Source organism: Perna viridis, chromosome 8 (genome assembly GCF_037379345.1).
Source record: "Perna viridis isolate PV_CMFRI_1.1 ecotype Kerala chromosome 8, ASM3737934v1, whole genome shotgun sequence".
In the NCBI taxonomy this organism is placed as follows: Eukaryota; Metazoa; Mollusca; class Bivalvia; order Mytilida; family Mytilidae; genus Perna; species Perna viridis.
The window spans coordinates 2,390,824-2,409,305 of NC_142452.1; the positions used below are offsets into that span (position 1 = coordinate 2,390,824).

Genomic DNA, 18,482 nt, shown 5'->3' on the forward strand with positions numbered 1-18,482 from the left:
ATAGAATATCTGTTATTGTGATATAGATTAAATATCGGTTATTATTGATATAGATTAAAAATCGGTTACTGTGGATACAGATTAAAAATTGGCTACTGTGGATATATATTTAACATCCATTACTGTTGGTATAGATTAAACATCGGTTTTTATTAATTTAAATACAACATCCATTACTGTTGATTAAGATTCATCAACTGTTACTGTGGTTATAGATAAAACATTGGTTTCTGTTCATACCAAATACTTTGGATATAGATTATAATCCATTTCTGTGGTTATTGATCAAACATCGTTTACTGTTGGTATCTTTCACTGATCAATTTGGATAAAGATAAAAAAACATTGGTTACTTTTGGTATAGATTAAACATTGCTTAATTTGGATATTGATATACACATCGATTACTTTTGATATATCAGTGGATATATTTTAAACATTGGTTAATGTGGATATGGATATAAACATCGGTTACTGCAGATATGGATTAAACATCGAGTTACTGTTCTATGATAATCAATGAAAGTAGCCAGCTGTCATGACGACTTTCTGGTTTTGTTGATTTTAGCCAACAATAAAACGGTTTATGAGCAATTTGATAAAATCGATTTATGTCTTTTATTGTCAGATAAAAATAAAATAAGCATATTGAAATGACGCTGATGATTCTATGTAATCATCAATGTATTTTTGCAATACGCATTTGATGAAAAAATGAAAGTATTAAATATAGTTAATATACCGGTACCAACAAATATAATTACGTCAACCATCTTTCTGTATATATATATTATTAACACTGTACAACAACAAATTTTGTTGTAAATTCATTTCTACTTTAGAAGATGTGAATTCGAAGTTACACCTTTTGCTAAAAGCCCGTTTGTGAAAAATTATTTATTCTCATAAAATATTATGACAATGTGTATACCTTTTTCAAAAGGCTAACCGGAATGATATGTAGTTGAACCATGTCAGAAAAGTATATATTTTCTATTTTGTTTAACTGTACAATTAAATACTCTTTCAAATCATATTTTCTACTTCAAACTTTATTTGCGACTTTTTGACGCTGAAACATTCTTAACCCCTCAAAATGGTGTTTCATTATTTATTTTCAGTTTTTATATGTCATCGTATTTTTCTTCTGTGGTCTTCAGTGCATATATGGACCATCTCTGCTTCCAGTGTTTACGTTTTTGTCATGTCTTTAGATCTGATCTCCCGGCATTGTCCGTCTATTTTTGGTTACTTCGGTACTTTTTTCGATATAACTGATTGCATAAGCAATAAAAATGATCACATGAATTGGCAGCTTAAATATTGAAAAATAAAACCTTCTACAATGTGTTCCTTCACACCATATTGTAAGAGCAGTACAGTCACCCGACAATTGTATTAGACTTCGTTCCGCTTTAGTCATTAAGCATCTAAGTGCAGAAGTTGCCCTTGACTTTCGAAAATTAAAACAATCAATTTGTGTCATGACATATCTTGCTTCGTTTAGGTAGAGCCACCCTGCTGCGTGGCCCGCAGACTGAGCAGAAAATGACTCGATAAACATACTTGCATCACCATTAGTGTTTAAAAAATTTAGAAACTATCTTTTGTTCAAGTACATTCTACTCGTTGCGGATTACAGTTCGGCTGTTAATACACGGATGATACTTTTGTTCAAGTACATTCTACTCGTTGCGGATTACAGTTCGGATGTTAATACACGGATGATACTTTTGTTCAAGTACATTCTACTCGTTGCGGATTACAGTTCGGATGTTAAAACACGGATGATACTTTTGTTCAAGTACATTCTACTCGTTGCAGATTACAGTTCGGATGTTAATACACGGATGATACTTTTGTTCATGTACATTCTACTCGTTGCGGATTACAGTTCGGCTGTTAATACACGGATGATACTTTTGTTCAAGTACATTCTACTCGTTGCGGATTACAGTTCGGCTGTTAATACACGGATGATACTTTTGCTGTAATGGCTTTAGTGGCATCAATGTGTTTTTTTAGTGTTGTCTGAATTTGTTCTGAAGAGTTTCTCTACTAGGTTTTAAATATACATTACAAGTCAAAGCTTGTTGTTTAATTTTCAAAAGCAGTAAATTTGCCCTGGTTTATCAATGTACTTAGATAATTAAATGGTTCTAGAAGGCTGTACGTATTCTGCAAAGGACTTTTAGCAGATGACGTTATTGTATCGAACGAAGCTGTGGATTTAAAAAAATCCTCTATTCTTGACCAAGACTTGGATACTTGACGGGTTTTAGTATTGCAAATTCATTCATTCATTTCTTTATTTCCTCTTTAACAGATTATTATGCATAAAAAGGGGACAATGAGATAAATAGAGGAAACGACAAAAAAAAAAAAAAAAAAAAAAGCTTGCTCTTCTGATGATGGCACAGATGTTATCAATTCATGAACAAATATGGCTGTTTGAAGTCCTTAACTCTTTCTTGACTTCAACTAAAAACTTTTTGCGGAGTAAAGAGAGGGACCATGTGAAGATACCATCGGATCTGGTACTCTTGTTCCAGCCTAGTTCATACTTTCTCATGAGTGATCATTATTCATCAAGCACAGTTTACAAAAGAAATATAGTTTGGGCTTATGAATGTCAACGTCAATGCTATGTAATCCTACGATAATTTCGCACATATCAGAAAGTGTCAGAGTTTCGAATCCTTGTGCATGTTTTACTTTAAAATGTTGCAGTTTCTTTAGAAGTCTTGGGTCTTGCATTTTCAAGTCTCACCATACTTCGCAAAATGTGTTTAGATTTTTATATTGGCAATGCCAAAATATATATTGCGTGCCTTCTTGCACATGAAGTTCTGTTCATGGAAACCAGTCTTCTATTCAATTCCATTCCAGGGTACTATTGCTTTTCAGAAGTATTTATTTCTTATTTCTTGATAATTAATGGTCCACCTTAAATCAGTTCTTGTTTTGGCTTTAAAATATCATATCATACACGAGATTTATTCCCATTAAAATGAAAAGTCCATTTTCGTACATATCATTAGCAGATATCTAACAGACGTTAAAGATCTGTAGGTGATGTAGAAATACAGGTGATATCGTCAGCAAGAGCAAAAACACAACACCTTAACCTATTGATACATACTACAGATTTAACAGAATCTAATTGATGAAAACAAGACATAAGAAGCCCGATAACATCCCTCCCTGCCTTATGTCAACTCTTTCCTCAGCATTTTTTTGTGTTGGTTCTTAATAACAGCACTGTTATGTGTTACCATAAAACTCTTTAATCACACGCCACAATGCGGCTGTTACACCAATACTATAAAGTGTAAAGTGTTACCATAAGCTTTTTTATCAATTAAACGCCTTCTTACTATCAAGAAAGGCTACAAACATAAACTATTCAGTTCTATGTTATGACCTATTATCTCAAGTAAAGAGAATGAAGAGCTAAGTCAGCTGAGATTCCTATGAAACCTGTGTTGAAGGGGGATGGGAATGGTTTTGGTATACTCTTTTGATTTCCGCTAGAATCCTTGTTCCCTTGACAACTTTTCCAAAAGAGCCGTGAATCACACTCAGCAGAGGAATTTAAATTATGGTATGTAGCCTTCTTATACTTTGCATCTTCAAAGATCTGGATATTTCGGAAGTTTCTTTTGCTGCGCTTTTAATCTGCATTTGTTTTATGCTGCATACACCTGTGGCTTCCGTCACAAAGCCATATTCTACGCATCTCACGTACATGTCTGTGGGCAGACTTGGTTAAGTGTACGTGTTGTAACTACTTGTAGGAATAGCCATATAAACTGGCTGTAAAAAATGCAGAGCATAATTGTCCGTAAAAAGTTGCAATGTCATGCTCACCATCTATCAGTTAGTCTAACTTCTCCTTTAGAATTAATTTGTAATTTAGAATTTCACACTAGGTAGTTTGGTAAAGTTTTAAGAGTTAGAGTGTGTACAATATTTTACAGGTAAGTCTAGAATAACAACAAAAGGTAAGTGATCTGATGTCGAGCTGAAAGTATCCTATTCATTTATTTCTCATATCTTGACCTACACTTAGAAATCGACGGTAAAGGAAAACTACTGACCAAACATTACGACAAACGTGATGACTTTTCATTCAGAATTGTCAACTTTCCTTTCATCTGTGGCAACATCTCTTCAGTACCTGCGTATGAAGTGTTTGCATGACAACTCATACGTTATGCCAGAGCTTGCCGAAACTACGCAGACTTTTTGTATCGCACTAAACCTTTAACAAATAGGCTTCTTGAACAGGGTTATATTACTACAAGATTGAAGTCATCACTACAGAAGTTTTATGGTCGTCATCATGGACTCGCGGATCGCTATGGTGTATCCATCTGCTCCATCAAAACTGATTTATTCAACGGGTCATAGTTTTCCTTTCCTCGTTTGTCTACCCCGGACTTGACTTTTTATGAGCAACCCGGCGGATATTTCTAGAAAACAAGAGGACGCTTAACCTACCGGTGCACCTGGTCCATGCCCCCAGTTTTTAGTGGAGTCCGAGTTCCTCATTTGCTTTTGTTACTTTGTATATATGATTTTTATATAATTAGTTACTTAATGTTCTTTGTTGTGTATGTCTGTTTTCCATGTCTGGTCTTTGTCCCTGGATTACATTCTTTTAATTACCGCTATATCATTGGTTCCCTTGTTACTCTTTCATAGACTCTGAGCTTTTGTTACTTTGTATATATGATTTTTATATAATTAGTTACTTAATGTTCTTTGTTGTGTATGTCTGTTTTCCATGTCTGGTCTTTGTCCCTGGATTACATTCTTTTAATTACCGCTATATCATTGGTTCCCTTGTTACTCTTTCATAGACTCTGAGCTGCCTTATCAGTGTATCATCAAGTATAACATTATCAAGCATAATAATTTTTAACAATAAATGTATGTTCAGGACCTGTTCTATAAAATGCATATTTGTACTATTCAGTAAATGGATGACAGAGATTATGCCTTTGTATAAATTTACATTGTTCAGTGGAATTTCATCTATCTGCAAATTCAATGTCTTCCTCAAGACAGCTTGAGTTTAAATCATCAGCAAGAACAACATTACAGTAATTGCTGAGGTAAAAATATATAAACACCAAATACTATAATTAAACCATTAGTACATGTATTATCTTTAGAGTTAGTACCAGCTAATTCATTTATTGTAAACTCAAGAAATGTTTGCTACCATTCTTACCATGGATACATCTGTACTCAGAATTCAGCTCATTGGTTTTGGGGATACTATTTTAAGATATATATCATTGTTAGACATTTAAGATAAGTCCTTTGATCTTATGTTCTGCTATAATAGCAATATCACATTGTGTACTATTAAGTAAACAAATATACCTCAAACATTCCATGTTATAATTTTATACATATGCTTATACATAAAAATCAGATGCAGTAGGACCGCGTTTTACCAATCTGTCCAGTTCTAGATCTTTCTTCTCTTGTTTTTTTCACTTAGTACCAAGTCACAGTCAGAAAACAAACAGTATTTTATCTTCAAATAAGAAACCAACAACCTTAGTTGCATCTTGACTTCTATATGATGACTTCGTAAGCTAAACATGTCGGCATTTTCTATAATTTTTGCAGCTTTTTCAGACTTAAAATTTTTTGTCGATTTTTCATAAGAATTATATAATTATATACGATTGTAAAACCTGGAACTTAATTCAGCAGTAAATGAAAGGCATTTGAAAGAGAAAGTGCGATATTTCCAATATATTAAACGATGGCTATTCACTATTACCTAATACATATACACTGACAATAAAAATGAACATTTTAGAATTGAAAAAAAAATGTCTTTCAATCAGATAGACGAGTATCATTTTCTATTATACTAAAATTATTAGTTACATGCAACTTAAAGAGTAATCAATCATCCCCGAAAAATACTTTAGAAGTTATCTATTGTCTTTATAAAAATTGGAGCGAAGCTTATATTATATTTTTAGGTGAAACAGGTCGGTATACAATTACAATTATAGAGTGCGTTATATGATAAATTAACCATAAAGCAAAAGGCGTTGTGACACTAATTACTAGTGTAACTGATCGTAAATTTATTGTACAAAGGATTAACTTGCCAACTCATCAGACATTGAAGGTTTTTTTCCGGTAATAAGGTTTGATAAAATACGATCTGAAACCCATATACACAGGACATTTGAAAAACAATCGATTCACTTTATATAAATGCCATCTCACAATCAATGACATACAATGAGAAACGTATAGGCGATCATACTTCTCCTTGCATTAAACATATTTCATTTGTAAAATATTCAGAGTTAAAACCATCATCACAAACACATGTTCTAACACAGGGGTTTCAGAACAGGCATAAATAACTTTTCAAAGTTACTGGCTAAGCTGATACTACGGTCACTGTTAGGATCATTTGGATTACCCTTCTTCAAAATAGAAACAGTATGGCCTTTGCCCAATCAGTTGGGAAAATTCATGATCGTAGTATTCCATTAAATACTGATAATAAAATAGGCATATACACATCCTGATATTCAATGTAATATTCATTAAGTTCTCGCATTTAGCTTTAATGATGTCAGCTTTTGTGATTTCTCTGTGGAGTTCTTTTAAATTTACTGTGAAACAATTTCGGGTTCGAAAGTCTCATCACATCGATCATTTCGCATACATTAACGCTTAAGGAGACGTTCTAATGTCTGATACTCTCTTTTGACACGAGTAAGTATTTGATGACCAGTTTTATCTCAATTTAATCAGTTCAAACACTTCATGTATTGTACGAGACACATTTTTATATTATTCATACGCGGACAAGCACTCTTCTTATAACAGGATGACATAATGTCATTCATTACATTCGTGAAGTCCGACAATATATTATCGACATTCCACTTTAATCAATCGTATCATTGAAACGTTCAATCTGTGTCTTTCGGTGGAATATAATTGTTGTGTACACTGCACGGTAATTGAAATGGTATATGTAAGAAAGTAGGATTGTAATACGTGTAAAATGTCTTACATTCGAGAACAAAGATACTGGAACCAGTAAATAGTCTATCACGCTCATTCCAACCAGACCGCTATACTAGTAAGTAAAGTCATTTGAGGATCCATTTTATGCAGACCCTTTAGTATTCTCAAACTTGTTGCTTTACATAGTGATGATGGCTTTGGACAGTTAGTGTTCTAGTCAGGATTGTTTCTCATGATTAGTTCTTTGTCAGCTGAGTATTCAAAAACTTGACTGAGTCTATTTTGTTGTGGTGTATGTATATTGTCATTACGCACAAAGCAATTTAATACCCTAGTTCGGCTATTTGTATCACCTACAAGCACAACTTTACTTAATGAACAATACAGTTTAATGTGTTTTTTTCTAATTCATCAAAAATATCGCGGTAAAATAAAAAGAATCTAGCTAGTTGAATATAAACACAAGCTTATACAGTTTTATCTTTTAATAATACCCCTTCTAATACACAGCAATAAAATGGTATCTGGAATACACTGATCTATCTATAGAAACAAAACCAGTATAACAGGCTTTAATCAAAATTATAATACCACCTCCCTGTGTACATTTAGGCTTCCGTCTTGGGTACAAAAATATTTATAATCTTAATGTTATGATGAAATTCGGGTTAAACAATTTTTGATTATGTAGCTTGATAGATTGGTAGGTATATTGCATTGAACCAGATTGATATTGAAGTAATGTTTTTCCTTATTAATGAATTATATGGGAACGACTAATTATATATTATCTAACTCGCAATTCGGTGCTATTGAATTGTGACCTTGGTAAGGACTTGGGCCAAGTTTCATTGAAAAGTCAATGCAATAATTAGGAATTTAAATACGTAACGAATCGATTTCATTTGCCTGATTGGAAAACACCGGGATAATATGTGTTATAACATCAAATTTAAAACACTCAAAACACAAAAGGAAAAAAATGCCAGGGTCAGGCTTGAACTAAAAACGTTTATACTGCATGCAGGGTACAATTGTCAAGTTAGTTAGGCTTCAAACACGTGACATGGTTGTTTCAATATAACGATAAAAACTTTACTTTGTCTTTTTTAACCAAAAAAGTTATATTTTCAGCTTTAAGCACATTACTAACCATTTTGCCTTTCAGAAGATGTGTTTTCTTATATCATAGAACGAGAAAAATTATACTTGTAACATATACTTATTAACAGCGGTTACTTTTGATATATTTTAACTATGGTTACTTTTGATGAGGATCAAACATTGGTTACTGTGAATAGGGATATAACATCGGTAATGTTGATATGGATATAAACATTGGTTATTTTTGGTGTATTTTATATATCGGTTACTATTAAGTATTGGTTACTGTGGATGTGGATATTAACATCGGTTACTATGGATATTAATTAAACATTGGTTACTATGGATACGAATTAAACATGTGTTAATATTGATATAGATTAAACATCCATTACTGTTGATATAGATTAAACATCGGTTACTGTTTTGTAGATGTTACCTTGTTTACTGTTTATATAATTTTTCGTGCATTCTGTTACTTCTAGTTTTTATTCAATAATAAAACGGATTTATAAGGTACTTTGATAAAATCGATTTATGTTTTTATTATCAGATTAAAACAAAATCAGTATGTTGAAATGACATTGACAATAACATGTAATCATCCATGTATATTAATTTTGTATTGATTGAAAATCTTACCTGTCATACGTATAGTCCTTGTAAATCATTATAACTACTTTAGCAACCGTTTAAAAGGGTGTGATTTTGAAAAATTCATTGCGGATGATGTATTATAGAAAGTACAAATACAATACACATTTGTTGGCCGGATTTCTTTCTAGTCGGTTCTTTTAAAAATGATATGCCAAGATGAACCATATTTTATTGATGTCCTAAAACTAAAAGGCGATGTATTGGTATAAAATAATTATTTAAAACGAAAATAAGACTTAATCAAAAAATATCAAAACAGAGAAAATATATGCAATAATTGAATCAAATCAGAGCTGTTATAATATTCCATTCTTATCATAAAAAAAACCTGCTACTTGCAAGTAAATGAAACAGACTGAAGATAAATAGCAGACGTATCAGTGAACATATTGGTAAATACATGGAGCATATATTCGCTAAAATGATAGCATTTTATTAATTAAATATATTGAACAATTCCCAACGAAGCGATACCGCCTGCACACAAAGTCCAGCGGCCTAGACCACTCGGCCAGCTAGGCTATATAAAAATATAGCTTTCACTGGCCGAGTCATTCCTCCTCGTAGGATTAATCTAGGGCTGTAAATTAGCACACGATGTATGGTAGTACGGGACAGTTCATTTTAGATGTTATTATGTAGGGTAGATGATCAAATTAATGATGCATGTCACAACAAATCAACATTATACAAACGTCCCTGAATAGTTCGTCTGTTTTGTTGCTTACTTGGGTATTTTTCCGATATCATAGATTGAATTTAATTATATGCAAATAAGTAATGATAACATGAATTGACAGATTAAAATGTTGAAATATGAAATGTTCTTAAAGGTGTCGACTGCGGAAAGTAAAAATAAACTGCTTGCTGGCAATAGTAAAACAGTGTACACCCAACTTGATGTTAAATGTGTATTATAAAACATCGGAATGAAATAATGTGATATTTCCAAAAAAACGGAGACAACTGCCCCTCAAGCATGCATACACGAGTATATCGTATTAGGTTTGAGCTTTCTGTTCATAACTTGTATGATGATTCACATCTATCCGTCAGACATTCGTCTTTTCCATTCAATAATTTCATTTAATTAAATTCCATCTTTTTATCGTTTTCTTCCGACAATGTTGCTTGTTCGTTGCTTGATTCCTCGGAGTCAGTGTATGATAGTTCATTATAATCTGATGAACTATCAAATTGTTCCCGATTTCTAAATGAAAATCGTTCTCTCCGAAGTTGGCATGTATCAGGTTGTTTGTTAGAAACTGTGGTTTCATTTTCTTCTTGTGTGTTATTCTTCTTTTTCAGTCTAACCACAGATAATATACTTTCTTTCAATGTTGGACTGGTGAAAATCTGAACATCTTTTTTCAAATACATGTAAATTACAAAGAGAATCATAACGAAAAGAGCGATTACTCCGAAAAGCTGTAATTGTTCCCGCCTAAAATTTAAAAAGTCATTTAATGTTAAAATATTTGTTTACAAGTATTTTTCAACTTCATTACATTTCAATTTAAAGAATTGAAAGTAACAAGTGAAGGAGTATATAACATTTCAAATTCGAGACAATCTATAAGAAATCATCTATGAACGAAGCGTCAGCGAAGTCCAAAATATAAAGATACTCTGAAACATGAATGGCAAAAAAATGTTGTGTATTTCGGAAATGATGTATGGAGTTACTACAAACGTAGACGCACAGTGTGTGTCAAAGGAAGTCTCGTTTATTCGCGTTGGTCCAGACTTTACCGATATACAACATAGCGGTGATTATCAACAGTCAAATGTATTTGAGCACCTATAGCTCCATCCCTATAAAATTAAGACAAAGAGTAATCAAGGGAACAAGGTTATAGCGGTAATCAAAAGAATGTAATCCAGGGACAAAGACCAGACATGGAAAACAGACATACACAACAAAGAACATTAAGTAACTAATTATATAAAATCATACAAAGTAACAAAAGCAAATGAGCAACTCGGATTCCACTAAAAACTGGGAGCATAGACAGGTAGTGTGAGCGTCCTCTACTTTTCTAGAAACACCCGCCGGGTTGCTCATAAAAAGTCAAGTCCGGGGTAGACGAAAGAGGAAAGGAAAACTATGACACGTTGAACAGATCCACGAGTTGATGATGACGACCATAAAACTTCTGTAGTGATGACTTCAATCTTGTAGCAACATAACCCTGTTCCAGAAGCCTATTTGTTAGAATTCTAGCGCGATACAAAAAGTCTGCGTAGTTTTGGCAATCATAACGTATGATTTGTGATATGAACACTCAATACGCAGGTACTGAAGGGATGTTGCCACAGATGTAAGGAAAGTTGACAATTCTGAATGAAAAGTCATCACGTTTGTCGTAAAGTTTGGTCAATAGATTTCCTTTACCATCGATTTTTACGTGTAGGTCAAGATGTGAGGCTGACTTCACAGTGTCAGTAGTATCCTTTATTCTCAAGTTCTTTGGGGTAGAAAGTACATGATAAATTAAAAAAAAAAAATTAAAACGAAATTCTCTAGTACCAATATAGTTTTCAAGAACCGTTTTTGTAGTATTTTTTCTATTGTTTTGTTAAAACAATATTGTACATACATAATTTATCAAAATATTATCTATAAAACTGTAGAAAATGAAATTAACAATTATTTTGTATACTTAAAACTTCATTCTAAGAAGAAATTTATTATTTTCGAAATTCTGTGCGTAGAACCTCAAACATAACCAGCATGAAATACCTCAGCTACAACCTTTCCATATATATATATACTTCACTATTGTTATGAAAAATTGATGGTTATTTTAGATAAATAAAAGTGGTATCAATTGCTTAAGAATGTTATCTTCGAACTCTACGATGTAACATTTTGACTTGTAGTACAACATTTTGTAAATGTAAGTGTTTTACTTTCATGCATGTATAAGTCATAAAAATATATAACAGCTTACAGTTTCGTCTCTGCTGCAGGTTCACAACAAGTGAAAGCATTATCTTTCTGACAACATTCAGTTTTATCTGGGTTGTTACAACTGTATATATTCCCTTCCCGCCAACCTATATCCTCGTTTTTTAAACATTCCTTTGACTCTGGAAGACAATGATAGTATCATTTTAAGAATATTAAATCAAAAATCATATTGATCTTAAATCAATGGCAACCGAAGTTAAAGCGAAGATAAAAAATCTAAAAAAGAAACGAAGACTAAAGATAACAGAAGCACAAACTACAGAAAACGAACAATAATGTCACAAAATTGCCAAGAGAAAACATACAATACAAGTAATAAGAATGCAAATTGAAAACATACAATAAAGTCCAAAGAATGCCATGAGAAAACAGAGTAAAAGTCATAAGAATGCCAAGAAAATACATGCTGTAAAAGTCACAAGAATGCCAAAAGAAAACACACGGTAAAAGTTCAAAGTGTGCCAAGAGAAAACATGCTGTAAAAGACACAAGAATGCAAAAAGAAAACACACAGTAAAAGTCCATGGAATTCCAAGACAAAACATGCTGTAAAAGTCCAAAGAATGCCTAGAAAACATACAGTAAAGGTCACAGGAATGTCAAGAGAAAACATACAGTAAAAAGTCACAAGAATGCCAAGAAAAACATATTGTAAAAAGTCACAAGAATTCCACGAGAAAACATACAGTAAAAGCCACATGAATGCTAAGAGAAAACATACAGTAAAAAGTCAAAAGAATGCCATGATAAAACATGCAGTAATGTCACACGAATGCCAAGAAAAAACATACAGTAAAAGCCACATGAATGCCAAGAGAAAACATACTGTAAAAGGTCACAAGTATGCCATAATAATACATGCAGTAAAAAGTCACAAGAATGCCAAGATAAAACAAACAGTAAAAAATTACAAGAATGCCAAGACAAAATAGCAAAAGCAAAAATAAAGAACAAAATACCACTAATAGAGAAGATTGAAGAAGTTTGAATATGTACATTTACATAGCAACAAAAATGTATATTGAATTGTGAATTAATACGATGATCAAAATCAATTATAAATTGTAGAAACCAGATTCTATGGAGGATATTCATTTCTAATATGAACAGTATGTTCAAAAGAACGATAATACTGTCAGATAAAAGTAAAATCTGTAGGGTATTCTATTTAAATGGAGATAAAATTAAAATCTGTAGGGTATTCTATTTAAATGGAGATAAAAGGAATGCTTAATAGCATAATTATTGACCTCGTATTGATAACACATTAATATACTGTAAAAAGCTAAAAATTCAACAAAAAGTATTTTATCAAATATGGTACGAACTAGGAAAGTCATTTTATGTAGCATCATCCCAAAATATGAACTAAAAGGAATTTTTAAAAAAGTGTTTCTATGATCTTCCCATAAAGGTCAGGGTATCTTATAGAATAGCTTTTTACCTAAACAAAGGGCATGACATCCCTTGATGGACAATTCTAATTTTTGACTTGACACCGAACATATTATGAGGAATTGATTAGTGCATTTTTGAATCACCGCAAGCTTTAGAGTTTATAAGCAACACAGTGTGTAATAACATATTGCCTTACCATAACGACGTATTCTATATTCTATCATCAAGAGATCTACATTGCTGACTGATTGGTAAATATCCACATTTTGTTATGTGACATCGCTTTACCGGTAAAATAAATACCAACATATTTGTAGGAGGTATACTAATGTTGTACCACGGTTTGCTAATGATAACTTGCAATAGTTCATTTGCCTTATATCGAAATAAATAGAAAGCCGCATTAAAGCTGAGTCGTTAGATGTATACATATTTAAAACACAATCAATTACTCAAATATCATGTATCACAAGTTTTTTGCTGTTTATTGGCTCGAGGAAGTTTAAAATTGAAAAGCACTTCCTAACCAAATTCCATATGAAATTAACCGACAGGCAATAATCCTGTGCATCACGTGGACACTATGTCACAAGACCACTACTAATGTATTTTTGATGTATTGACTAAAATTGGGTGTATTATTAATGATATGCAGTATGAAACTTTTTGTACTGTAGTTGCTTACTGTAGTAAATATATACATCACTTAACCTGTGTACTCTTTAATGATTTTTTTGGTCCATGCTCCCAGTTTTTAGTGGAGTCCGAGTTGCTCATTTACCTTTGCATGTATGATTTTAGTTACTTTATGTTCTTTGTTGTGTATGTCTGTTTTCCATGTCTGGTCTTTGTCCCTGGATTACATTCTTTTGATTACCGCTATAACCTTGGTTCCCTTGATTACTCTTTTATGTTGACTGATTACATTGCATTTTAAGTTTGTTTTTAATTTAATTGTTTAAGGAATTGTCATCATATATCTATAAGAGGAAATAAAGACATGGATGAATGAATGAACACAAAAAATGTAAAAATAAATATAAAATAGAATAAAATAAAACATGAAACATTATAAAAAAACAAAAAGCAACAGCAAAAACACACACACACACACCCATACAAACACAGCACCAACATAAAAAACCACACACACACACACACACACACACACTTTTAAAAAAAGAATACACACTTTATTTAAAAAATGTTACAGCTTTTAATCGAGTTTGTTCAAATAAATTCTATACAACAAAAATATTTATTGTGTTAAGCTATTCTTGTATGAATGTTATTGCAACAAAGTCATTGCTGGAAACAGGAAATATAATTAGACAGATACCAGTTTACTTTTTTCTTTGAGTGTGTAATAGAATGCTGATAAAAGGTGTATCAACATCAGCAATGTCGCATGTTGTCAGACATTTGTAGTTTTCAATGGTAAGTGGTTTGGTATTGTTTCTAATTCTGGAATCACACAATTGTTACTATTAGAAAAACAAATCTAATTTCCCATGACGGTTATCGATGAAACAGATCGAAAAAGCCAGTAAATCACAGAATGGTTAAAATTATACAGGTAAATGATTACAGTGTCTTAACTGTTTATCATTCTGACAATTTTTAAACAATAAAAAGACCGAGAAAAACTCAAGCGAATTTGGCATATTTTAATAAGACATCTATTGTAACCTGTCCAATCTTGGTTTTAATATTATAGTAACCTTTTTGCATTGGTGTGTGTATAACAAAGACTTCTGTAAAAGAATAGTTAAGGGAACTAAGATTCTATCGGAAATCAAAAGAATGTAATCTAGGGAAAAGAACAAACATGGAACACACACACACACACACACACACACACACACACACACACACACACAACAAAGAACATAAAAAAATAATAATACGTTCAAAGCAACGACAGATTAATGGGCAACTCGGACTCCACTTAATACTGGGAGCGTGGACCAGGTGCATCGTTGGGGCAAGTGTCCTCTGCTTTAAAAAAATCGCCCAGCTGCATAAAAAGTCCAGGGTAGACGAAAAAGGAAAGGGAAACTAAGACACAATGAACGAATTGGTGCATAAAAAAGTAATAGAAATAAAAACAGTCAAGTAATACGGCAGTCAAAGTCCACGTCTTCAGTCATCTCTTTGTGTTGCGAGAACAAGTGTATAACAGCATTTAATGAATCTCATACTTCAAGTAAATAAATGTGAATAACTATTTGAGCTAACAAACAATCGGTAAAAAAATACCGAAGCATCAATAACTGGATAGGTTGCGTTTTGATAGCGCGATCGGTATGAAAATATGTATTCTTATCAAGTGGATTGTTGTATTGATTCCAGCTTGTAGGAGCGATGTAAAAAATAAAATATTTATCTTTAATAAGAATATTTGATGAATGCCAATAAAATTAGCCGTCCATAAAATTATTCATTTAAAAAAGTCTTTAGAGAATTTGGCGCTGCTGCCTTTTCTGGTTCTCAATTTAGTTTTCTGTTGTGTGACTTGTTCTTTGTCGACTTCCCTCCAGGCATTGTTTTCAACAAGGATAATTCTTTGGCTGTACATTTGGTATCGCTTATTCCTATTTATTTTACCAAACACACGGTCAATCAGATAGTGAGACTGGTACAAAACATATTAAAATTCAGTGACCAGAATAAAAACTCCAAATCTGAAGTTTAAACTTCCTGGTGTCATGTATTTAGATATGTCCAAAATATCAGCACATTTTTTAATTTTTTAGGTGAAGGTAATAATATTGTAAAAAAAACCTTGACTTTAAAAAAAATCTTCATCTAATTTTCTCTTGTTGTGCTTCATTTTCTTTATTTTGCAAGAAAAGTTATTCACATCAGTATTGGATAACTATCCTTTCTAACATGACGTCTTCATATCGTCAAACAGCATATGTCGGTACAACTCCACCTTTAGCACCTGCGCACTGTCGCTTTTCTTTCGCTGTCGTTTCGAAACAAAACACTCATTTAAAACTGTTTACGCGATGATTTAACGGTTAAAAATTATCTAATTGAAATCAATTATATAAATACACACATTTAACATATACGATGACCTAAATATACAAATTTAATCCAACTTCAATACGGGGGAGGTTAAACGGAACAGCCGTTGTTTTGGGTACGCCTAGGAAAAGTTTTGTCATATTAGAAAAGAAATAATTCCTTCCGGGTGTAGATTTGTACTCATTTTAACATGGGTTTGCAATTTATTTTCTCATCTAACAACTCGCTGTCGCCCGGTGTTAAATAATCGAATATAAATGCCGTACTCATGTTAAAATGAGTACAAATCCACCCCTTCCACAAAATATTTCTTAAATGTTTTTTTTTTTCAATTCTGGCTTTTGCCATACTCAATAACAGTACCTTTAGTCCGTTTCTGTATCAAAATTTTTCTACACTGTGGATAACTGTCCCATGAACTCTGAATTGGCGATGGCATTTTCTAAATCTAGTTTCAATGCGAATAACATTTTGCCAGTGGTCGCCAAGCCGCTGTTTCGGAGTTTCACTACTTATTCAATATATTTGGTCTATGATGATTGCATGGGTACGTGATAATAGTGTCTTGTGTTATTTTTTAACCGTTTCCCTTGCATGGTATTACTTCATTATGTTTTATTCATTTTATTTAAACCCATATCTTTTTTAACTTCAAGTTTTCATCAAATGCAATTTCGTAAGATATCATATTCGATGGAATATTTTGTTTACTTATTCATCTCTAAAAGGACAATATAAAATACAAAAAAGACACGACAAACAAAAGAGTATTGTACACAACAACATATAAAAACTAAATACTAGATCACCAACAGATTCTTAACAAGTACTGTAACAGTATATGAATATCTTACCCACAAATATTTCCAAGTGTTGAACAATCAAAACCATAAGACCAACGGCATTTAGATCATCCATCTGCGTGGATATCTGAAGACAGCTATGATACAGAAATATACCATCCAATACAATACCTTGTTCAGTCACTTTACACAACTGATTAAAGAGATATAGCGAAAGGAAGTTATAATTGTACCCGATTATTTCTGTCAACTAATATCCATTAGAACAAACCCGTTGACAGCACATATGCCATTATTGGAGAAAATCAATTGGAAAAGTGAAAAATATTGGATCATGATCGATATTTATGGAAAAGTTTTGATTAAAACACTTATCCGATGGTTGAGTTGATTAAGATATTAAAACTTATATCATGTTGAGTGTATCTTCCAGCAGATTGCTTTTGTAATTTTTATCTTCTGGTTCATATATCACGTTTTAATCTAAGTCACCAATACACTACGTGCAGAAAACGTCAATGTGAAAATGGGATTGATATAATAAGGCGATACGATGTGTTTACTCTTAAGGAAAAACAGTGCTCTTACTAAGGTAATACATAGACATTCGCTTAAACATATCATTATGAAAACCATAGAATTATTAGAGTCCTGGCATAAATCTGAGGTTAATATTTCCTTCCTTTTCAGACTTATCTAGAAACTCGATGTAATGGTTGCAATTTTTTACAAAGAGTTTTTCAGCTTTAATCCTACTACTTAGGAAAGGACAAAAATCAGTTTTTTATATTAATTTTGGCATACCATGATACAAAACGTGCAGTTAGTTATTACCCATATTTCACATCTTTGCACTTACTAATAGCTATACTAAATGAACATTACATAGCAAGGAGACGTTTAATTGATAGTATTATCTGATGCAGCAAGACAATAGTCGTAAATCTTGTTGTTGCAGCGTTATGATCAGATTTTACAGTCAAAGTTGTGAATAAAACCAGGGAATAATACCGCGTTATTAACACTTACTAGTGAAGTAATGGACGAATCTAATTGAGATTGGACACGTTTCATTGAACAGAAAATCGTAAGAGTTGACCAATAATGGAATTAGACCATAGGATAGGAAATGAAATCTAGTTTTAAAGTAGGAAAATAAAAGATTCCTTGGTTAATGTTTGCTTTTTTGTGGGAATGTAAATATTACGACACCTGATTGAAATTCAGCTCTGATTTCTCTATCGATTGTAATTGTCATGTGGTATTAGAACAGGTAAAAGTAGAAATAGTTTGAAAGCCTCAAACTTACATTGAGTGGCTATAAAATAACGAGGTAAATAAAAAAAAGAGACATACATTAATATATAGTACAAGTCACATAAATAAGAGATACCATACGAATGCATATCGGCAAAACAATACCGAAGTGTCAGCAGTGGGATGATGCAAATACGTCAAATTCCAAAAAGCATGCCGAAACTTTAGCT

General features: G+C 32.3%; 1 protein-coding gene across 2 annotated transcripts; it reads right to left on the minus strand.

The window, feature by feature from the left end:
- Positions 1-6,393: 6,393 nt before the first annotated feature.
- Positions 6,394-17,260, minus strand: LOC148608925 (uncharacterized). 2 transcript variants are annotated; one of them, XM_088541965.1, is made up of 3 exons: positions 17,047-17,260; positions 11,739-11,877; positions 6,394-10,228 (listed from the first exon to the last, which is right to left on the minus strand). In XM_088541965.1, the coding sequence occupies exons 1-3, from the start codon at positions 17,108-17,110 to the stop codon at positions 9,871-9,873; spliced, it is 561 nt and encodes a 186-aa protein (XP_088398091.1). In that variant the 5' UTR covers positions 17,111-17,260; the 3' UTR covers positions 6,394-9,870. The 2 variants fall into 2 exon arrangements, with proteins under 2 accessions (XP_088398091.1, XP_088398092.1); XM_088541966.1 differs by lacking the exon at positions 17,047-17,260 and adding an exon at positions 13,353-13,537.
- Positions 17,261-18,482: the final 1,222 nt, after the last annotated feature.